Source organism: Uloborus diversus, chromosome 8 (assembly GCF_026930045.1).
Source record: "Uloborus diversus isolate 005 chromosome 8, Udiv.v.3.1, whole genome shotgun sequence".
NCBI classification, from domain to species: domain Eukaryota; kingdom Metazoa; phylum Arthropoda; class Arachnida; order Araneae; family Uloboridae; genus Uloborus; species Uloborus diversus.
The window spans coordinates 92,472,687-92,498,031 of NC_072738.1; the positions used below are offsets into that span (position 1 = coordinate 92,472,687).

Genomic DNA, 25,345 nt, shown 5'->3' on the forward strand with positions numbered 1-25,345 from the left:
AAGATACAGTTGTTTTGCTCAAATGAAGAAGCCATTTTCGTCTGTCATACCTTGACTGTTGATTTTCTAGTTCTGTAACAAGCTTCTGCTTGCATTAATAACACAATAAATGTTTCTAAAGAAGTTAAAAACATGTCAAGTACTCCAGTTAATAGTAATTAAAAAATGAAATTGAGCTTGGTGACTCAGATTATTTTATGATATAGGAGTTAAAATAATAATAAAATATTTTGATGGTAATTTTCCTCAGAATATATATATATATATATATATATATATATTTAAAATAAAAGTTTACATGACATAACTTGAATCACCTTTTTCACATATTACAATTTATTGAATATAAAATACTTTTATTTACAACAACTTTCAATAGCTGAGAAACATTTTTAGATTTATTTACCACAAATAATAATGATAAGTAACTTTAGGTTAAATGATAAAGCTTACTTTTCAGTAATTGTTTCGCCCATAACAACAGATCCAGGCTTTTCAAATTCATGAACAACTAATATTAACTTTCGTTGTGTTCCTATGAGTTGAAAATAAAATTTTAAACTGAATACTTTTATGCCAAAATTCATAAAAACATTATCTTCACACAATTGTTTGATCAAAACACACATTATTTAGAATGCACATCAATAAAACACTTAATTTGAACTAACCTGCTACTTGTGCAGCTTCAATCATAGAGGCAACAGATCTGGTCTGGTTATCTATCACAAAAAACATCACTTCAGCATTCTGGAAGAGTGAGATTAACATTCATTAATTATAATTATTTTTATAGTGCCTATATAAACACAATATAATCTGAAATGAACAAAGTATGACACCCAATTTTATTTTATTTTACATTACACAATTTATACAAGTATAATTCAGCTTTTAACCGGAGCGTTAATTTCTTACAAACCTAACTGGATTAAGAATTTAAAAACGTGACTACACAATACAAAACATTGTTGTGCAAAAAAATAAATAAATAAAACTAAAGGAAAAAGCATAATAACTAAGTAAAAAAAAACATTCATAAATGGATAGGTTTTACTCAACTGAATGGATTGGGATAAAACAGAAAATTAGTATAAAGTTATTCTAAGAATATTTCTTATTCACTTTCCACTACTGTTAACGGTCCTTAAAAAAGAACGATAACAAATTTATTCTACATAAAATTATGATTACTTTTTTTTAAAAAAAAATTTTAACAATTCAAAATTTAGTTTTAATTTCAGAAGATGTTTCAAATTCAGAAAGCATAAAGGAAAAAAAATCAAGAAGGAAAATATCTATGAATACTACAGAAATATCTTCAAATAATAGATCATTTCTTTAAATTGTTAATTTTTCTCAATTCCCAATACATTAATCTTTGTTCAATATTAGAGACTAAAAGGTATAAGTTAGTGTTTGAGTTTCAAAAGTTCAAGCATTTATAATTTTGGTGCTGCTTTTGTAATTACTGTAAAATAGTTTCTGTAAAAGAGTGCTGATGCATCACAATCAAACCAAAATGATTTCAGTTTAAAAAACCTTATTCACATTAAATCATTTTTTGTACAATTTTATGACATGAAAAAACAATACAAAATTCACCACTGTGTTAATTTTATTTGTTTATTAATTTGTATGCAATTCTAAAAGGGGTGGGGGAGAGAAAAGAACAACTTTACCTGTTTTGCTTGATTTTCTAATTCAATGAGCTCTGGCCCCCACTGTGCAACTTGCTGCAAATAATGAAATAAACTAAATATAATATGAATTTAAACAAATTGAAAAACTTATTGCATTTAAGAAGTCTAAAATGTACCTTTTATCGCTAAACTGATTAATGATCTACTATTATGTACAATAAATTTAATTAGACAGTGAAAACTTCAATACTTTTAAAACTTACTGGATTATAATATGTGATGTTTAAGTTTTTAAAGGTGGGTATTGCAATATGTTGTCTCCAAGTGGTTGGATTGCAAGAACCTCCAAGAAACACTAAAAATAAAGAAATAAAAATGTTTAATTTTAAACAAAAAAAGAAAAAAAGAGAGAAAACAAAGTAATCTAAATATTTTTATCCAAAATTACAAATTATTTTTTAATTTCAAAAAAGAAAGACACAAAGTTGAAATACCAATAAATTTATGCATTAATCACAATGTATGAATATTGAGATTCGAGTTTTTCTTCTTCTTTTTTTTTTTTGCATTTGTATAAGTGCACAAACATTTAAATTTCATTTAAAAACTAAAATAATTCTTTTGAAAATTCCTTTCAAACGTTAGCGATGCATTAATTTTTCTATAATCCCTTGCATTATTGTTTCCTTTTGTTACGTGACTACTATTATTCATTTGTTATTACTTCTTGTCATTGAAATCATCTGGAGACTAATTCCAGTTTAGCTGAGAAGAATTCAGTTTTTTTTTCTAAAAAAATGACCAATTTTAGAACATTTAAAAACGTTTTTACATATGAAAAATGTCCTCAAAAGCAAGAAAAAATGAAATAAAAAATGTGCCTTCATACTCTTAAAATTTTTAAACTTGGTGTTTAAAAAACAAAATAATTTAACTTTGACATTTCATCTTTTAACTAAAAAGATGTTCTTTGAAACAAATTGAGGTGAAATATGGTCATTATTTACTTTATATTAAGTAAGGTAAGAAATTTTGTCCTATTTGGATTTTCTGTCAATATTAAGCTTAATGCAAACAAATGTTTATCAGTTGATGAGTAAAATTGCACAGGTGCTATAATAGAAAATACAAGTCATCTCTGGTGCAGAAAATTATGCACAGTAAATTGTTAAAATTAGTGTCTTTAAAGGATTAAAGCATAAACATTAAGAATTTTAGGCAAAATAAAAAAGCACATATAAAACATGTGCAAGTGATTGAACTGCCCACATGCTACACATCACTTCATTTATTTTAATTTAAAACAAACTGATGCGTGCATCACATGACTTCCTTTTACTACAATTTAAATGTCATTTTCCCATTATTGGCAATTTTAATGTGAGTCAACAGTTTACTCTCTAAATATCACCACCAGTGGCCAAATTGAAACCAGATTAAAAATTAAAAAAAAAAGTCGCCAACTTGGCGACAAAACTTGGCGACCAAAAGACTGGCAATATATCGCCAAGTGTCCGCCAAATTATAACACCACTTGAGTATACATCGAAATTAACAATGATTCCCCCCCCCCCCCAAAAGGAGCAAAATACCCCTTTAGAAACACCCGAATGCAACCAAAAGGGGAAGTGCACATCTAGACCCCACTAGGAGTCTCCATACCAAATTTCAACTTTTTAAGACATACAATTCTTGAGTTATGCGACATACATACACACATATGCATATCCGCACATACATACATAGGACATCATAAGAAAAGTTGTAATTAACTCGGGGAATGTCAAAATGGATATTTCGGGTGTTTATATGTTCTTAGGCACTTATCTGCATGTGGTCGGGTTGAAAAAAAAACTCAACATTAATTCGGGGGTAAGCAAAATGGAAATTAGGCCGAATTTTGAGTGAAAATTTTTTCGCGAATGCAATACTTCCTTTTTTGGAAAAGGAAGTAAAAACAAAATATGTGTATGGCAATATTTGATTAAATGTTTAAATGAATTCAAATCAAAGGTAAGAAATTAGTAAAACAAAATACTTTTAAATTAAAAAAAAACTTACCTTGGTATTTTGATGTACCTGAAATGAAATAGAAAAGAATTAGAATATATAAAATGCACTGAGTGATTTCAGATAAAAAGTAATTTAAGACAACAGAATCTACAATATTTAAATACTTAATATAATTTAACAAATACTTACTACGAGGAAGAACACTCCTTCTCCTGGCACTTAATCTTCTGGTTTCTTTTGATACTTTTGATAAAGGAGTGGGTCTAGGTATTCTGGAAAAAAAGGGGTGATGCTTTAATATCATCATATGATTTTGCCTAATAATAATAATATGCTCCATGTATTGGTAAATTTACAATATTACAAAATATAGAAAACATGTAAAAAAAAAAAAAAAAGTCTGAAGAGGGGTCCTTCCAAAAAAGCTAGGTTAATAAAGTTGAATATTTGCTGCTCAAAGTTATAATAAAATGCTAATGAAAAATATGATACATGGTTTTTGAACTAAAAATTAACATTTTTCAAGTTCTCCCAAAAATTAATTTAAAAGTTAACTCAAAAAACATTTTTAATCACACGAATTACGAGAATTTTTAAATTTGGTACCTTAGGGCAAAAAGTGTCTTGTTTTTGTTATTGCAGTTTTTTGCCATTACGTATGGCTTTGACTCTATGACCTATGGGTAATGCTTTACTGACTATTCATACTAATAAATGACACAAGTGTAATCAAACAAGTCACAAATTTTGCATCTTCAAAAATTTTCCCTGACTTGTGAAAATCACTTACATGAACTCGCTTTATTTGACAAAAATGCTTTAAAATACATTAAAGGACTGTAAACAAGATGTAGGCTGTAGGCTCTATCAGACCTGTAATTATGACCTAGAACCCTCCAAACCATGCCACCAAAATCAGAATAACTTTTCAACTAAGAATATTTTTTGGGAAACTTATGATCATAAATTGAATTGAAAAGACAGAAAATTGGGATTGATGCACTTACTTATTTTCATAACTGGACTTAAGCTCAGATGCATAAACACAAAATTCTCCAAATGTTATGTAGTCCCCGTTTGGCCTCTTAGAACATTCATTTGCACAATGAAGCATTTCATGAACTGCAAGACATAAATGATGGCACTTCTCGTTAATAAACTTGCATTACACACATAATAGTTATTGTTTGAGAAGTAAAAGGTTCAATTCATAATCGATGCAAATCAACTATCAAAATTAAAATATGATTTTAAACACAAAAATGCCACGAGATCTTGTTCTATTTAGCTGAGAAAGAACATGAAAAGCTTTTAAAACACTTTTGCTGCATTTTTACATTAAATATGAATTATTATATTTTGTTCATTCATTTTTTTTTCTTCTTCAAATTATAATATTAGTGATAGAACATAAAATTACACTTTGTGGCAAACGAATTAATGCAGAAAACATTAAAATATAGGGCATAAAAATTTACTCATTTTGATGTAGTGGGTATGTAATCAACAATTTCACTCCTTTTTGAAATATCATCCACTGCTATGTTATTAGGGAGACTGTAAAGTAATGTGTTTTGTTTTTTAATTCATTTATTTATTTATTTTTTGTCTAAACAAATAAACTTCACATTTTTTATTTTCAATCAATGTTATTTCTGTCGTCATCAATTACTTCGTCATGTGGTGTACAATTTTTCAACCCTGGTTTGATTTAAAAAAAAAAATCAATTGACTTTGGAGCAAAACATCTTCAGATGACATTTTAGGTATCAGTCAAATGTTCAAGCTTTTGCCACACAGCGATAAGAACAGGCACGTCATTTTAAATTTTTCCGGGGGGGGAGGGGGGGGCAAAGGGCTACACAAAGTAAATTTCATCGGAAAACAACAAAAACCACTCCCACTCACATACAAAAATATTACTCTTTCAAAACCGGTAGGGAGGTGGCAACTGATCCCCCCGACACCCTACATGACGGGCCTGCATGAGAATGAGCTGAAATCAGGTGGTTCAATGTCGGGTGAGGAAACCTATCGAAATTCATTAATTTTTTTTCGTAAGGTTCGTTTTAAGCACAGTGGCCTTGTGTAATCATCTTTTACATTCATGCCTTTTCTGATGATAATCACTGGAAAATATTCACCAGACATTGCACCATCTGTTTTCTCTTTATTAGGATCGTTACACCACTTCTATGCGATAAAAAAGGCGAAAGTCAACAACAATAATCCAAAATACCATCTCCAGAAATTTTGCTTGAAAAAAATGGTTTCTATCGATCCAGGATGGAAAATTTGCACACTAGGTGCCAAAAGGATGTTCATAACGATGATATTTATATTGTTGATTGAAATTAAAATGAGGGGGGGGGATTTGTTAAAAAAAAGAGACTACTTTCCTGTCCTCTTAATATTTTCTTTCATCGACATGTCCATTTACAATGAACTCACTCAAGTAACTAAGCACTAATTCATAAGTTGAATACATTAAAAAAAAAATGTGTACACAGCAATGCTGAAACTTATGTGGTAAATTAAATATCATTTCTGGATAATCGGTCTATATGTCTTGAATCGAATTGAATTTGATTTTAAAATGCTACTTGTTGCAGATTATTGTTATTGCTTAATTGATTTTACATTTTGCGCTACTCCATTTCTATTTCATGAAATGAATCAATCAGAAGGTAGCAGAGCAGTTAATAATAATCACGCAATAGAATTTAGTAACCTAAACAAAAATTAGCCTTTAATTTCCTCACGGTAGATTTATAATTGTGTCAAAGTGAAAAATATCCTAATCAGATATGCATTTTATACAATTGAGAAATAATTATAATTACTGTTATATTAAATTATATTAATTATTGTTTAACTATTTTTTCTTTATTAACGAAACTTTTTAATAAAATGATTTTCTTATACGTCCACGAGATAAATATATTTTTATATATTTTATATAACTTTGAATTTGCTATTGTATATCTAAGTGCTGATTATTTCAGATTTAACGGGAAATGTTTGCTGATTTAGCCATTCGTTATTTAAATATGCGTCATGAAACATTATTGTTACGTATGTTACACCTAGTATCAGAACGAAATCGATTATCATAGTAACTATCGTAACTGTCTGTAACTGATAACAGAGTGATTTGAAACCAGTGAAAATAGTCCGTTAATCATTTTTCAAAAAAGGGTAGCATTAATTTACATCACAAATTTTACATATTAACGCCATCATTAGTTTGTTGCAAGTTAATTTTCAGGTTAAATAGGCTTAAATGTAGGGACTATAAATCTAATAATTTGTTGGAAAACTAAAAATCAAAATATCGTATGTCATCGAAAATGTCTTTAATGTTTGTTGCCAAAGTGAGACTGTGCAGTCAATGTACGATGCCTAGTCCTTTTACAAAAAAAAAAAAAAAAAAAATCTTCAATCAAACTTTTAAACTTATCTTATAATCAATACATGAAAACAAATTTTATCAAAACTCGAAGTACGACATGAATATTCTCTACAGCTACTACTTATTTCTATATTTTCTTTTGAATCTGAGGGAAATTACCTTCAAGATTAACACCAAATTTTCGGGGGGAAAGGATAATTTTTTCCCTGCATAAACATTTTAGATTACAAATATGAATGAACAAATAATTACATTCAAATCCACGTCAATTCCATAAGGTGCGTACTCTAACAGTCAGAGCCGGCCTTAGCAGATGCAGGGCCCGATTAAAGAAATCTGGCGGGGCCCTTTACAGAATGGTTGTACAAATTGGGAAAAGTGCCAACTGATTTTTCAGATTCAGCCAAGGATTCTGTCGCAATTATCAGTCTTCCTTAAAATTTCTACTTTTGATTTTTACTTCTTTTTTTCTTCAGAAATGAATGAATGAATGGCCCCAAAAATAAGTGTAAAATTTAAGAACGTAAGAAAAGTAGCTCTGTGAATCTTTATGCCCAATCACATGCGGTTGGTGCACGAGAAAATTGTGGGGTCAAAAGAAGTGTGGGGTTAGGGAACGGCGCACCTGATGCTGATTTTTTCTTTCTTTTTTTTTTTTTTTTTTTTGTAAAACTGGACGATATTATGGGATTTAAACATGACTGATTACCTCCAGAAAATGTAGAATATGGCCTCCAAAACCTGTCCAAATGGCCACTGTAGACTTCCCTCTACCAATTTAAAGTTCGATTGACGTGAAATAAATTGAGAAAAGTCCATTTAGTTGGAATTTTTAGTTTTTATTTTCGTGGAATAAATCAACCCACCCAGAAAAAAATCATTTTTTTTATCGATCATTATTGTACAACTTTGAGAAGAGAGGGGCACGCTCCTTCATCGTTGGAAGTGAGTGAACGGTTGCCCCCCCCCCCCTCCCCCACCCATCTCGTACGAGCCACCTATGTGCGCAATTTATAGCTTAGACGGAAAAGGAAAATGCACCAACATTTATCAGTTCTAAAAAAGCAATTTTAGTCTACATGCAAAAAACCAGACGTATTTGGGATGTAAGAAGCGGAACGGAATTGCAGGAAACGGGAGAGCTCTTCTTGAAAATTTTTCGAAATTGAAGTTTAAAAACGCAGTTTCGGTACGGAAATGAGGTTTTTTTTCTTTTTGGGGAGGGGAGGACGTTATAGGTCAGATAAATCACCCAAGGTCCCCGGAAGAATCTTCAAAGCAGACGTCTAAAATCGTAAATTTGGACAATTTTGTGTAAAATGAAGGGAAATGGGAAGAGGCTTAGTTTCCCGGCCTACCGAATTATTTTTAAAACTTAAGATAAGTTTAGATTAATTTTGGTAACGATAGGGAATTAGGGGCTCCTGTCAGAAATTTTGGTCTCAATTAGGTGATGTTTGATGAAAATGGAGAAGAAAGGAATTTGGTGATCTTCTGCGGAAAACTTTCAAACTCGAGGGCTTTAAGGCGCTATTTTAGATTATCAGTGGTAACGTTACGGGGATTCAGTGACTCTTCGAAAAATTTTAAAATTTGAAGTGTTAAAAACTCAATTTTCGGCCCTATTTGGTAACAACAGAGAAAAAGGGAGGAGATTCCTCCCGCATTTTTTTCGAAACTGAAATTAATTTTATGCTATCCATGGGAAGGAAGGGTTTGAGGGTTTTCTCGTGGCAGTATTTTCTAAAAGAGAAATTTTAAGCTATTGTGCTGATGCTAAAGAAAGAGGTCATTAGTTAGAAAAAAGGTTTCAGAGACCTTCCTCATGAAATATTCCAAAATTTAAATCTTAAAAACACTGTTTTAGGCTACCTTTGGAGACTTTAGATGAGAAGAAGGGGAGGAGGGTCGTGAAATTTATGAATCTTCCTCCCTTGGAAATTCTTTAAAATTGAAAACTGAATGATATAATTTTGGTCAGTTTTTTGTGATAAAGTTGAGGTAAGAGTGGACGTTTGAGTAGCCTTCTCCTGACTCTTTTGAAATTGAAGTCTTCAAAACGCATCTTCAGTCACTTTCAGATATATTTCAGGGTTTGATGGCTGCCCCGAGAAATTTTTTGGCCTTGAAGATATAAAAAACAAATTCCAGGCTATGTGTATTTAAACGTTAGAAGAAGAATGGTAATTTGCTTTCTTTAAAATTGTTATGGAGATGCTTTACGCTTATTAAACAATCAGTATTTGAAGTTTATCATTTATTTATTTATTTTTCAGAATTGTACCTACGTTAGTGTTAATTTAGTTTTAAAGAAATTGTCCTTGCTGCTGAGTTTTAAGATTTTTTTATCTGTAGAAATAAAGAAAGCAAGTCAATTATAAAAGTCAATATTTAAATGAAATAAATTAAAAAGATAGCTTTGGAAATTCCTGAAATTTCGGAGTTTCAGGTAAATCTCCGCATTTCCCATGTGATAGTAAGATCCTGGGATAGGGACCCTTTACCCTTACGTTATTGCGGACCGTATTAATTGCTGATAATCATTAAAAGTTACTTTTGTTCCCTACTACTTAGTTGCTTTCTCTTGACCAGAAGTTATAGGGTACTGCAGGTACGGCCTTAGATATGGATTTAAAAATGTTCAACTGGCTATATGTTTTATTTTTTTTCTTCTGGAAATTTATTTGAAGTAGTTTTGGACATACATTTGCTAACTTTAATAGGGATGCTAAAAGCCTCAGGAAACTCCCCCTATTCCCTTAATCGCAGTGAAAGTAGCTCCATACCAACAAATTAAATTTCAGTTAAGCATATGATAATTAATTTAAGTTCATTTTCAACTTTTTATTTACTTTATTTTCCTATTTATTTTTAAGAATTTTTTTTTAGAGCGGGGCCCCTGCTGGCGCGGGGCCCCATTGGGCTCTTTTGCTCTAATCGGCTTAAGGCCGGCTCTGCTAACAGTTAAAATGTCTTTCAGAAGTTTTAAGGAGTTTTTCCAGGAGCCAGGATATAATTTTCCGGAAAAGTGGCATTTACAGTTAAATTGCCGATTCCATCATAAAAAATACATTCATTTTGGTAGGCGAATTTTAAATATTATATTAGAAAATAAAGTTGTCTTTGATGACAACTGGGTGCTCTTAAATAACTTTGTTTTATGGAAACTTTAAGAAAAGAAATCTAAGCTTTGTTTACATGAAAATGTGTTTTGTTCATTTTTATTAGCCAGTGTACATCAGCGCACTGCAAAATTGTGCCCTAAATTTTGTTTCAATCAAACATTATTTTAAATTTAGGCGAAAAATTACCCGAAAAAATTTAAATAGTAATTGTACCACACAGTGATTTTAAGTATCATACAAACCTTGTGATGATGAAGGAAATATTTCCATGTCATGGAAGGTGTGTGGAACGACTTGGGAACCCATTCTATCAGCGGAATCAGCCCTCTCACTCCATATTGTGAATAGTTGCCTGAGAAAAAAAACATGACACTGGAACATTTAGTGGAACACAAATGTTTGAAATTAAGATATGTTCGGAAACATTGAAATTTTAGATAAATAAAAACTGCTTCAGAGAGCATATTCTTGAAAGCCCACTTATTTTTCAATCTGGTCGGAGAAAGGGTCGAAGGGTCGAGACATAAATAAATAAGTGAAAAGTTTTCAAATCGATTTTATGAGAGGTGAAATCCCCAGTAGCACCAGAACGTTCAAATCTGGTACAGAAATCGTGTTATTGGTCGAATGACGGTGTTAAGTGTTACTTGCACCTAAAATTAGACGTACAGCAACAGTGATATTATCACGGTGCCAGTTTAGTTCTGATGTGATGTCATATTAGACGTTCAAAAAACGTTCTAATGACACGGTGTTATTCCCGTGCTAAAATAACGTAATATTTTACGTTCCGATATCACTGCATCCGAGCGCCCTCTATATCTGTATACCTTGGAATAGTTCCAGAAACTTTCTTTGCTTGCCAATTTCAAAAGCTTTCGGAGCAACTGCTCAAAAACAATCGGAGTAAAGGATATTCTTTTATTAAAAGTAAGTGATTTAATTATATTTATTTTTAAATCTTTCACATGTAAATTTTGTCTATAAGTCGAATTTCATTTAAATTTTGAGTTTATTGGGTTTTTTTTTTTTTTTTTTTCTTAGCTTCGAACATTCTGCAAAACTTAAATGTTCCATTTGTATAACTTAATATCAATGACTATTTCGCGGATACATTTTTTGCTAACATTTCTTTGAGAAATTTTCATTTCTGATCTGATTCCGAAATGATTGCTACCTTTATTTCCGTAAAAAGGGTTGTTTTAGTTATTCCATGCAGAATGCGTATTTCTTGTTTATTTTATCGCAACAAAACAAAATGGCGAACGGCTACCAGCTGTTGATTGTCATCACCTGGTGCTTGAAAGTTTTCTGCGTTTATTATTTCTTCACAGATTTAACAAACAAAAAAGATTGGCAAAAATCAACTAATGAATTGGAAACTGATGGGGAAAGAAAAATAATATTGAACAGAAGCGTTGGCTTTAAGAGTTAAAATTATCTGCTATTTTTGTCTGTATTAGAAAAATATTCACAAATATTGGCCGTGTAATAAAGTGTTTGAACCCAGATTTTTTTTTTTTTTTTTTTTTTTTTTTAATTTTAAGTCTTTATTTAGAGTTTTAGATTCGGGTTTTAAATTTGTAACATCTTTTTGACGGGAAAAAAACAGCCTTGCTCTTGAATCAATCGGCATCTTATAAGTGGAATTAAATTGTATTTAATTATGAGTTGAGTATGTTTTGTGTGCAATTTTTAAATGGGATCGAATTTATGTCGAACAAAGGGGCAAAAAAATCCCCAACCTGACCTTTTCATATTTTCACGAAACTTTGAAAAATCTTACTCTTCCACATCTTAAATTTGTAAATAATTTTAAAAAAGAATTCAATCATCCATAACTTATGATTTTGAAATTCGTTAAAAAGTATTTGTTTTGCTGGTCGGCAGTGCTTTCATGCTTAACTTCAATTCTATGGGAACTTCAGTCTTGTAAAATAGCTCCTTTTAAAAGACAACTACGTGCTCTTTGATTCGATAAGTAAGTTGAAAACCTTTTCAAAAAATGCTTCTCACAAAATTTCAAATTGTTTTGAGATATTGTCTTTCATCTCAAAAAATGAGTGCTAATCAGGGTTGTTTGTGATCTCTAATTTCCGAAAATTTCGACCGACAGATTCTAAAACTAAAAAAATACTTTAAAAAAATCTTTTAAAGTGGTACTTTTCAAATGATTTCAAATTATTTTTCTATGCATATTTGACAAGTTTTTTTCACGGGGGGGAGGGTAAAGGGGGGGGGCAACTTCCAAAAATTTCAGTTTCCAGAAAATTTTACTTGAATCCACCATCACCCCTGGTGCTAATCTCTCAATAGTTCCAGTGAAAATCCTTTTTTTTTTTTTTCAAAATCTCAAAAAGACAATATCTTAAAATTGAGAATTTTTTTTTCTAAATATTAAATTATGTGAAAAATTTTTTTTTGAAGAGTATTTAAGTTACTGACCACCACACACAAATCAAAGTGCATGTAATTGTCAGCTATTACACAATCCTGACGCTCCCATAGCTTTGAGATATGATTTCAAAAGCACTGAAGGAAGGTACATTAACAAACCTCAAAACTTTATTACGCATTAGCTGCTCTCCCGGCTTTGCACGGTCTACCTCGAAAATGAAAGTTGTGTCAAGTGACGCGTGTTCAACAATCATTGAATAAAACAAAACAAAAAAAAACACAGTAAAATTTGTGCGACAAATTCCGGAAAAATAACCGAAAAGGAAACGTTTTAAGTCTACCGATTGCAGGAAAAGCCTCAAAGCAAAACCCAGAATTTTATTTGTTTATGTTCAAGAAATAAAATGGCAACAGATCTTCCTTGGTTTTCTTCACGCTATAAATTTCAATAAAAGCATTGTTACGGAAAGTTGAGATGAAGCACTAATAACTTAAATGGATGAATGTTATCGAAAAATAGAGATTTCATGTCGAGAAATCTAAGTATTATCCTATGTATTATTTTCATATAAATAATAGTCGGTGATCAAGTAACCCGCGTGTTTCAACAATGAAACTCTGAGAATGTTTTGGTGATGTTTAACATGCAGGGAAGTGCTTAATCGTGACAAGGCTGAACTCGATCCGATGACTTAACTGTTTTACTGGTACTAAGACTCATTTTAGGAGAATAAAGAAACGTAAAAATGGTCAACAATGACCACTATCTACTGGAGTTAATGTTTAATCCACTGGAGTTAGGGTTAAACTGCCAAATTTAACTTAAACTACCAAAATATCACCAAACAGGCATTCGCTGCGTTTAAATGTATATCAAAACAAATTTTCACCAGAGTTTAGAGTTGATCCACTGGAGTTAGGGTTAAAATTTAAAAGTACCAAAATATCACCAAACAGGCAATGGCTGCGTTCAAATGTAGAAGCAAATTTTCACCTGTCATACCATGACGGATGACATTCTAGTAATAAATAGTTTTCAATTGACATCTCTGCTAATTATTATCGGAGGATTATGTTAAACAGCCAAACATAAGACGGGAAAATTACGAATCCAATTGTACCTGGTTTGATGGTCAGTTTACTGGCGTTCGGGAGAAGTTACTCGGACATATGTATATAGATTAATAATAGATTGATAGGTACAGACGCTCAGATTTTAATTATGTAGGATGATTTAGGAAAGATTTTTTTAAAACCATATGTATCTTTATGATATAAAAGAGCAAAATTTCTGAAAGTTTTATGTTAGTATGAAATGGTTAGGTTCAGTGCCCACCTTATTTAACATGAAGTCACCCAATACGAAATAGAACACAATGAAATTAATACAGTAACAAATGAAATAAGCTTATTAATACGTTTTGAATTATATTGTCTACAACTCCTAGACATTAAAGTCAATGACAAATCTTTGCATCTTTCGAATTATAAACAAAATAAAATAGTTGAAGGAAGTACATGTATTGCAAAATAAATAACAGGTAGACAAGTGGGGTAAATTACATACTTTATAGCATGAATTTGGGGGAAAAAACAACTAAAATTAGACATGTGATCCTCGCATATAATTTTGTTTCTTGAAAACATGAAAGTAAGATGCATACAAAATAATCAAAACAACTATATGTCACACCAAATAATCAAATGACATTTTCCCATTAAACCCCACGTATTCTCAATATAAAAGATACAGCATGTGCTTTTCTATACATAATGGGTCTTCTACAACCTCAAAATAGTGAATAGTATCAGAAAGAGAAAATTACTCCATCCAATCATGAACATTTTTAGTGAAGAGGCTTTGTTTGTCTGTATTGGAAAGGTGGAAAGGTTTTTAATTCCTCCAAAATATACCAGCTTAATTTTGGGAAGATTCTGATAGGGACAAAAACTTTTCTGTTTTTCGCAGGATATGTTACCGGCAGGAATAAGATACTTTAGCTGTCCGTTATTTTCTAGGAACATTTTGGGGGTTTTTTTACAATGAAAAAAACAAATTAGTGCACATCTCTTCTTTGTCCGACAACTTCCATTTCATCCTTTGTTATAAGTCTTAATAAACGCGATTTTGGAAAAATATCAATGAATATTTTCATATCTTGAAAATAATTCTAGTAATATCTCTGAATATATGTGTGGTACATTGATTCTTACCTTTCTTCATTATTTACTGTGAGATGTGCACAAAATAGATAATTTAAGTAATGCAACTAGCATCTTCTCCTGAAAGCAGCAAGCCATGTTTTATATGTGTGCAAACTAGTTTTACTGTGTAGAAGTAGAATCAAGTTATGACACCTAAAATTTTTACCCAATTAGACTAAAAATACTAACCAACTTAGGTTCCAAATCAAACAACAAATAAACACGCGAAAATGATGCATAAATGCAGAAATAAAGAGTATCTATTTTTAAAATAATGAAAATATGTTTTTTGCAGTATGAAATGGTGGGAAAAAAGTACTATCATAGGAAACGCATAGAACTTTCTTAGTGATTTTTTTTCCCCATTTGGACAAATTAAGGGTCTTGACCGATATATAGCACACAAGTCACAAACATGGATACTCGAGTTGGATTTTGAAATTCCTTTAAAAGCAGCATGGTTTTTCCTAGATTAAAATTAGAATCATCCTTTATGTTTTTTTTACATACATTATTATGTAATTTTTTTCATTAAAGAAAATCAAAGTCAAATTGTCTCTTATGTTAAAAGAATGTATTGCCTCTCTATGACTATTTCTAAAAAATGATGAACACACTGGGCTCCCAAGGTATGATCAACGGTTGTATTGTCCTATTGGATACAACCATTTTTTTCCAACTTATTTAGTTTAATTTGTATCATTCAAAAAATAAGAATAGTTACGTCAGGTGATTTCTGACTGTACTTCAAATTTTTTACGCACTTAATCTTATTATAAGCTGCAATTTTTGTCTTTTTATTTGTATTTTAATTTCAGGCAGCCAAGGTCATTAATGGGACAAAACGATCAACGCCTTTCTTTTTAATTCCTTTCTGGTTGTTCCTAAAATCAAAATATGTGTAAGAGTTCATCATGTAAAATGAAGGGTATTTTGTGATTAAATTTTTTATTAACTTGTATGTATTACTTTATTGATTTTCTGTGTGACTTACGTGATTCTTTTGCAATTAACTAAGGAATAGAAGAATATAATTCACATGAGTTTTTCTGAGAACTAAGAAACATCTTGCATTTTAGAGAGAGAGAGAGAAAAGGGGGAGTGGAGGAAATTCAGGGTTTTAACCATAACATTCTTTAATCAATCAAAAAAATAATGCCGTAAAATAGCTTTAATAGGAAAGTCCATTGAAAATTTGAGACCCTTTTCAAGTAGAATCATAAAATGATTCAACTAAAGTAATTTTTTTTTATCATCCAAATATTATTCATCACAGACCAACTAAAAAGTAGCAGGCACCTCAAAAAAAGAAAAAAATCCCTAGCAAATTTTTACATTTGTGATAGTTTTACTAATGTCGCTGTATTTTATTTTTAAAATTTTTTATCTCCATATATGTAGTAGACACATCTTAGCCATTATAGTGCATCATTTGAAAATTGTAAGAACTTTTAGGGGAGTCAATACCCTAAATACTTTCAAAAATTTGATTTTTTGATTTCTATATATTTTGATACTCCTTTTAAATACCTTTTTAATGATACAAACTTTTTGATTGTGCTCATATGAGAAGTAAGTTAAAATAAGCTTTAAAAAATGTAAATATATTTTGATAAGGTATGATTTTCTTCTTTAAATTGCTATATCGAGAAATGGTATTTTTGAAACTAAATGTTCCTTTTCTCAGAACTTAGATTGTGTTAGGCTTTGAAATTTTTGCCACCAATTCCATACATTTAATTAGAATGTTTAAAAAAAGCTTTCTTTCTGTAAAATTTTACTTCAGTATAGAGAAAAATGTCTACTTAAGGTACAGAAAAAATTCATTATTGTATCTTTAATAGATTTTCAGAAAAAGGTACATGAACATGTGGAAATTAACATTGATGGTATAGGGGATACTAACTCACCTTAAAATATGTATTTTATTTATTGAATTATTTTAATTTATTAACGCACAGGATTCGTCCAAACCGGACACAGCAAGAAAAAAAAAAACTCGTGGGTTTGTTAACACGGGCTACTTGAAAAAAAATAAACTATCTCGATAAAGTGGATTTTTTTTTTTCAAAATTTACCGCATATTAAAACACTTACTTCAGAAACAAACTACGTATTAGATCTAAAATAAATAATACCAAGTATGGAAATTGGCATCTGCCTTTCTGAACAACTTCTTAAGTTTTAGGAATTAAAACTGCATAAAATTAACCAACCTGTGTGATGACTATTCCAGATTCCATAAACTGTAATCATACCTGAAAATTTTCTCACATATTCTGAATTATTGTGTGCAAAATTATTTTGTGACTTTATAGTTACTAATTTTAATATTTTTTAATACAGTTCAAATTTTTATTTCCAACTTCTCGTGTGGAAGGATATATAAAATACTTGATATGATTCATGGTTATGGTTCATGCGGCTCTTTTCAACGCAAAATTTAGTCAGAGGTTTTTTTAAAAACAAACTGAAGAAATAAAATACTACTAAATGCCTTTTGGGACTAAAAGGAAAGCTTTTCTCAAAATGTGACCAACTTGCTTCTGTATGGATGAATCTGTTTTCTTTTTATGGTGTGGTCATGTTTCAGAAAAATTAATTTGATAATATTCCACCTAAATGCTAAATATTTTCTGTAAGTTTTTCAGAAGTTAGCTAACGGTGTATTTTATGTATTTTATGTAAATGCTACATGGTTTTCAAATTCATTTTTTTCTTCAATTTTGACGATTTTTGTAATAAATTTGAGTAGAAATAAATTCAGGATTTAAAATTATTCATATCTCTATGAAAAAAAAGTAACAAAGTAGTTACAGTTTATACAATGTTAAAATAGTGATCAAGATTAATTTTTTTTCTTGTATAAAAGTCCGCAATTTTCCACAATGACCAGGGTACTTGATAAAAAAATCCAGGGTAATTAAGGTTTTTTTTAAATTACCCAGGTTTTTCTTCAAACCCTGTTCATGTATTCATGGGAAATTACTTTTGAAGTTATGTTGTAATACACCTTGAATAAGCCCAAGAGTCGAACCTCGAAATTGTGGTGTGGCTGCAAGACCGCATCAATGCTATAAACTACTCTAGGGAGTTGCATTTCAGAACAGTAAAAAAGCCTCTACAAGTGTTCATTTCATCAAAATCTGTAAATTAATCGGTATTTTTGTAAATTTTGTGTTATTATTTAGTCTGCAGAACAGAAAATATAAAACTCTAATATGCAAAAACTGTATACATTTAACAGATATTGTAAACAAAAGGTAAAAAAAAAACTACTTTTAGGAAAAAGTGCACAAAATCTGAGTATTGTAATTCAAAGTAGTATTTACGGGAGGAATCGAAGGACCTTGTCTCCTCTCAATGTGCCAAAATTTTGCAAAACGTTAAATTTATGTGTGCTAAATTTGGCTAAGCTTTGATATTACCTGGATTTTTGTATAAGATATTTTTGCATTTTACTAGAGAAGCGAAAACTCCTCTACTTGGAGTTTTCGAGCATCAAAACACTTCTGTACTAAATTTGGAAAAGATCCGTCGTAAACTAGAATTGTCAGAGGAAAAAACCTTTATGAAGGGAGGCCAAACTCCCCCCCCCCTTAGTAAATTTTTGCGCATCAAAGGAACTGTGTGCCAAATTTGGCAAAGATCATAGACTCGATTTGTTAAATGAAAAACATTCTATGGAGTTTTTCTTCCCTCAGGGTGGGGAGAAAACTCCCCTATGTGAATTCCTGAACATCAAAGGATCTCTTAAACGATCCAACATAAACTGAATTTTGCATAAGGGCAAATCTTCTTTGGGGGAATTTCCACCCCCATAGGGATTCGAAAACTCCCCTGTGTGGATTTTTCAGCATCAAAGAAAGCTATGTGCAAATTCTATCAAAGGCCCAGTGTAAACTAGATTTTTGTAAGAAGGAAAACCCTCTATGGAGAGTTTCGCCCCTATAGAGAGGGGCGAAAGCCTATATGTGAATTATTGAGCATCGAAAGACCGATGAGTCAAATTTGGCAAAGATCCGACGTAAACTGAATGTGTACAAGGAAAAACCCTCTATACATCGTTTCCCATCGGCAGGGGGGCGAAAACCCCAAGGGAATTCTTGAGCATCAAAGTATCTAAGGGTCAGATTTGGTAAACTCAATTTGTAAAAGGAAAAGTCCTGAATGTGAGCATCTGCACACCATAGAAATGGGGCGAAGACTCCCCTATGACACTTCTCGACCATCAAATGATTTAACAAAATTGACTCTGCCAAGTTTGTCAAACATCCCACATAAACTGGATTTTTTTTGTAAAGAAAAATCCTCATTGTGGTGTTCTTTGAAGGGGGGGGGGGGGGTCTTTCTATGAGGAATTTTCGATCATCAAAAGACTTCAGCACGAAATTCGGCAGAGATCTGACGAAAACTGAATTTGTCAATGGAAAACCCCCTTATGAGGTACACAATTATTTTTTTCGATTTTTTTTTACCTGTGAAAGCAGAATATTCAGTATTGTTTTGTTATGAGGTACACAATTATTTTTTTCGATTTTTTTTACCTGTGAAAGCAAAATATTCAATATTGTTTTGCTAACACCAAAATGAAACGTCATCCTAACACTTTAACATAACGTAATATTCCACGTTCAAAATTGGTGCAAAAGTGGTGCTACAACACCATATTTCGACGTGCTATACGACATCGATCGACGAGACACATAGACGCTTTTTAGACCGTTCTGAGAGAACGTAATTTGAACGTGTCGGCTGGTGTGCTCTGAACGTGTTATAGAACGAGCTTTGAACTCCTTTGTGCTGCTTGGGATATGAAAAAAAGAAAAAAAAAATCCACCATTCCTTTTCTTTGCGAACACTGAGTGACATGAATCAAAAATACTAAAAAAATGTCCTTTAAAAACATAGCCCCCCTCCTTGCGTTTTGTAAGAATTAATTTATTCCCGAACAAAGTCCTGAATAAAAACTCAAATGCTAAAAAGTAATTTCAAATAATAACCTTTACTTCGTCTGCAGATAAAAGACAAGAAACAAAAAAAACATTACAATGAAAATACATACACACGTTTCAGAGTTGACAAGGAACTACTTCTTCAGTGTTTGAAAATGGAGCTTAGCTGCTTCTTTCACCACATAGCATATTTTCATGCAATAAAAAAGTTCAATGTAAATTCCGAAACACGTGCGTGGAAAAATTCAAATATGTGCTTTAAACAAAACGTTTTTCTTCAGTATATTTACAAGCCATTGTATAATAATTAACTTACCCCAAAACAATTAATTCTTGCATCTAGTTTGAACATCTTTCAACTCAATACATGAAATCCCGAATAAAGCCTTAACAAATCTTTTAACAAAACTGTTTAAAAAAATTGTACCAGCCTCAGAATGTTTTGTTTTTTCTAACCATTAATTTTTGTTAGCAACGGAGAGAAACAAAAATAAACTTTCAAACACTACGAAAATTTTAAAAACTCAAGAATTAACTTTTCGAGAGAAAAAAAAAAGTTTGGCTATCGCAGTCATCACCAAAATTTGAACCTTGCACTTGCACGAGTGACCAATGTTTCCGCTCTTCCAGATTCTGCTTTTGTAAGATGGTGGAGAACTAGCCAATAGTTGACACGGACGAGACACTGCGACGATCCTTCCCCTGTACAAAATCGAACAATAAACTGTTGACCCATTGCCACCTGCTTTGCCAATCTTTCCATCCTCAGATGCAATACCTCTTCAATCGGTTGTATCGATTGTTTTTTTCACACTATACTACGTCTTCAAAATACAGCAATACTCACAAAAGTTTAGCTTTCATCTATTAAATATTTATACAAATGACAAACCGATTACTTCCGATTTTGAAGATGTTTTTGATCTGAATTTTTCCATTTGTCATTTATTTCACTGACGAAAACTAATAAGAAAATATACATAAAAAATGTACGTAGTAAGAAAAATGAATCCTTCTAAATTGAACAGAAACAACCTAAATTGGGATAAATACACAATAAATATAGTATACCACGTGTTTTTAAAATTGTAAAGAAGTATTTATCCTCATTACTAAATATTTCTTTGCTACTTCCTTGAGTTTATGGGAAACGAACCATATTTTTATCTTAGATCTTCATAGTTACACACCGGAGAAAAGAGATGGCCTACTCCAAAATGCGTTCATGCAATTTTCATTGAAAATTTATGCTTCCACTAGTGGTACCCGCACAGCTTTGCCCGTAATAGAAACATTAAAAGATCTTTTGGTTCGCCTGTATATTTACAAATAATGTATGGTGAATTTTCTCGCCAATTGGCTTGTACCCACGTTACTGTCCCTCGCTGTGATAATTTCGTATCTCGCCAATTGACTTGTTCCCATGTTACGGTTCCGCGTTATGATAATTTCGTAATTTACTCGCCATTCTTATGATAATTTAGTTCTTAAAATTGGAATAGAAAAAGAACCACATCGAATTTTCGAAAAATCGCTTCGAGGTGCACACCCCCATGCTACAAACTAACTCTGTGCCAAATTTCATGAAAATCGGCCTAACGGTCTAGGCGCTATGCGCGTCACATATATCCTGACAGAGATCCGGACAGAGATCCTGACAGACAGAGAGACTTTCAGCTTTATTATTAGCAGGCCCGTGTCCAGGATTTCATAAAGGGAGGGGTTGAATTTCCCTTTGTAACTTCCATTGTCAAAGGAAAACTAACTACGCGTGTTGAGTAGTTCATTTTAGTTCGATAACTAGGCTTTTTTTTATACGTTTTAATGAAATCTTATTTGTACAGTTGAACATTTTATAAAAGCACACATATTTCTTTTATGCCACCTCATTTTCCTTCTTTTTTTTTCTATCAAATAACATTGAACAGGAATTGAATGAAAATAAAAATTTTATTTAAAAAAAAATTGCTGTTTCGCATAGAAACATTTTTCTACTGTGTGAAACGACTCATTCATCCAACACTAAAGGCGTACCATAAAAAACAAAAAGCAAAGTAACCATTTTCCCTGCCCCTAAGTTTTTTTTTTGGAGGGGGGGGGGGCTACGTCATTGTCTAATAATCTTTTAAATAATTTTTCCCTCCATGCTTACAGCATTGCCGGACTCTCCAACCATTCCATTTTTTAGAGCACTTAGAAGCGAAGATGCTTGGGAATCCCACAATTGAGGGAAATGTTAAAGTTGGGGAAATATTAAAGAGGGTGAATACTGTATCAGAGTTTAACTCTAAAGTTAATTAAAACTCAAAATATATTTTGGAAAATCGTTACTGATTGATTGATTTTTTTATTCAATGGGAAGGGTTTAACCCCTAAAACCCTCCCCTTGGACACGGCTCTGATTATTAGTAATATAATATAATATAATATAATAAAGAAGATAAAGATGACGTTTTTGAGCAACCTGCTCTTGATGTGAAGGTAATTTTTTACCTAATTAATATATCTCCTGCTGCCGAATATTATCCGACTGTGAGAGGTGTCCCCCGGCAGGTGTCATTTGTTTTTTAAAAAAATATATGCAGTCTTTTCTTTGTCCGGCGGAAGTCTGCACTTGTCAAATTTGGAAGATCATATCAAATTTTCCTTCAAAAATAACCATGTTAATTGTTCTTTAAAAGTGCTTTATTGACAATTATTAAAAACGAGTCCCACTCGTGGCCCAGTGGTAACACATTTTTCAAAGCTCCATCGAGTTTTTGATTAGAGTTCACTTAGCCTTTTTCCTGTTCAATACGCAAATGTCGAGGTGCAATATTTGAAATCCTCTTGAAAGGCAGTTTTACCAGAAAATAGGTGCTCCACACTGAAAACAAACTTTGCCTGAAGCGAAATACAGTAGACCCTCGTTTTACGCGGGGTTACGTTCCACGGAAATGCCGCGTAAATCGAAACCAATTAAATTGAGACCTAATACTAGTGTTAAAATTGGGGTTTGGTTCCGTAGATAAAAAAATACTTCATTCTAGTGATGACTAATTGTATAATAAGTTTAATGTGTACTTATATCGACATTTATACACAACATGCATAAAGAAAACAAATTAATTTCGGGTTCTGTTTATAAAGAGGAGCTGGCTATGATCTTCTGGCAGTCATTTAGAATTTTTCTCTGTAATTCTTTGCAGAGCATTAACGCATCCATGACCACTTGCGTCATTTCCATGATAGAATCTTCCTTCACTAACAAATCAGAAAGATCATTTCTATTGTCTAGGAATGGCTAAAAATTTTCAATGTGAACGTTTTTGGTTGTGCGTCACCGACGTCGGTATCTTCGTTGGTTTTGGCCTCCTTTGCCACTCCTAAAAGCTCTTCTTCCAGTGAGTACTGAACTGTGAGAGTTTAATAACTTTGCTCCAGGAAAGAGCACTGGAACCAATCGCATAAAATGTCTCCAGTGGCCCAAGCTCGATTATCAGCACGCCAAAATGCGGCTGTTACGCGTAATCTGCTATCTTTAGGAATTCGGATTTTGAAAGAGGGGAAAATTTTATGTTTGCATTGCTGCATCCGCGTAAAGCCGAAACTCATCCGCGTGATATAAAATAAAGGTGTCAAATCTTAAACGGCGTACAATTGAAACTGCGTAAAATTGAACCCGCGTAAAACGAGGGTCTACTGTAGCTTCTTGAGGCACATGGACAACGAAAAACAATCCGCGCAAAGGATCACAAACCAAGTAAAAATTTAGATTAGTAGGATGTTATAATTATGAATACCAAAACATTCTTACGCTTTAGTGCGTCAAATACTGTTTTGTGACATTACTGCAGAGTACTTGAGGGCAGAGGCAGATACAAGAGGGTCACGGGGGTCATGACCCCTCCCCTTCAACCGTTATCAATATTATACATCCATCATTATTGTATGTGATCATAATTTAATAATTGCACACAAGATGGATGGATGTAGAATATCATTTAAATATATTATTACACATTACGTTCAAACAGTGGCGCACACAGAAATTTTGCAAGGGGAGGGTCCAAATAGAAAGCCTTATTCTCATCATACTTCAATACGTCATCAAACATATTGACTTGATTTTATCGATTCCCGAGAACAAAATAAATAACGAGAAAACCAAATAATTTACACTTTTACTTTTTTCATATTTAAAAAATGGATTCTAAATCATAGAATCTCATTTTAATCTGTAATTACAAAACTAAAAACATGGTTATTACAGTGTATTCATTTATAATCACCATTCTGCTTCTCATATGCAATTCGTTATAGGAAAAGTGCACAATATTTTTAAAAATCTTTTAGCATGATGATTTTATTTTTTCTCTTATTAGATCTTAAATTATTGTTACCTATGTTTGAAATTAATCTATGCACAAAATTCATAGAATCGTAATCAATCTGGGGAAAAAGCAAGACCTATGGGAGGGGTCCGAACCCCCTGGACCCCTCCCTTGTGTGCGCCACTGTGTTCAAATACTTAATAAATTACATGTAAGTGTTTGTTGTAATCTTTTTAATTTATTAACTATTTATTTAAGTAAATATTTGAAACAATACTTCCTTTTATTGCTTCTGAAACAATTTGAAACAATACATCCTCTTCATTAGTAAATTTTATGCCCTGCAAGGCGCCTTGTTCATGGCTAATTTGGCACTTTTTGTTGACACCCAAACAGTTCCAGACATTTTTGTAACTAAAACTCTATATTTTCCAGCATGACTCCCCCCCCCCCCCTAAAATGTTAGTTTGTATCCGCCCCTGCTTGAGGTGAAAACCGTCTTCTTAAAGGGTTTCTAGAGGTGCTTGTCTTTGCATTTGCACATTCTGGTACGTTGAATAGGAGGAAATTGGGAAACTCTTATTGGGGGGGGGGGGCATTCAATGGGTAAACTTACATACCTTTTCGGTGCACTTAGCTAGGGATGTGACGCAAAGAGACAAGGAATTCCAGGATCCCAGCCTTCCTCCTATACGTCCTTGCTATTGGACGTTTAAACGTTTTTGAACTTGAAGTATTTTTTTTCGAGAGATGCGATAAAACTCATTGTGTGATAGCTTTTACACTCCTCATTAACGGAAATTCTTAAAGATATTTTGTTTTTCTTAATTTTTTAAGTATTTCTAAACAAATTTCATTTGTTTTATTTGTTTGTTTATTTCAGCACCTTAATTTCAAAACATTTTCCGGGTTGAAACCGACAATCCCCCCCCCTCTTTTTTTTTTTTTTTTTTTTTTGACGTTACTAAAGCTAGATGAAAGCTGCATTTTTTAGGCCTTCAATTTACGAAAGCGATCAATTCTAACACCATCTGATCAAAATTTTATCCTAAAATATTTTAATCATTTGAAATTGTAAATCATATCTCAGCCTCATCCTAGTTTTAAACTAGATATCAATTATAATTGCTGCTGTTTTAAAACCTTATTTTTAGAGTATACTATGTAGTTTATATGAACGTAAGAATTATATACATAAATAATTTTCTAAACATTGTCTTGAGATGCATAATAGCTTTTAGAGAACCTGCTGCTGTGAAAAACGATGAATTTAATATGATAG

At 31.9% G+C, this 25,345-nt stretch overlaps 1 protein-coding gene across 1 annotated transcript in view; it reads right to left on the minus strand.

The window, feature by feature from the left end:
- The window catches only part of LOC129227333 (uncharacterized), a 51,827-nt gene that overhangs the window by 14,260 nt on the left and 12,222 nt on the right, over positions 1-25,345 (minus strand). The window contains exons 3-10 of the mRNA XM_054861877.1: positions 10,436-10,545; positions 4,664-4,778; positions 3,846-3,928; positions 3,705-3,722; positions 1,907-1,998; positions 1,683-1,736; positions 672-750; positions 454-535 (exon numbers count right to left, since the gene is read on the minus strand). Coding sequence (XP_054717852.1) covers positions 454-535; positions 672-750; positions 1,683-1,736; positions 1,907-1,998; positions 3,705-3,722; positions 3,846-3,928; positions 4,664-4,778; positions 10,436-10,545 — 633 coding nt within the window. The remainder of the gene's footprint in view (positions 1-453; positions 536-671; positions 751-1,682; positions 1,737-1,906; positions 1,999-3,704; positions 3,723-3,845; positions 3,929-4,663; positions 4,779-10,435; positions 10,546-25,345) is intronic.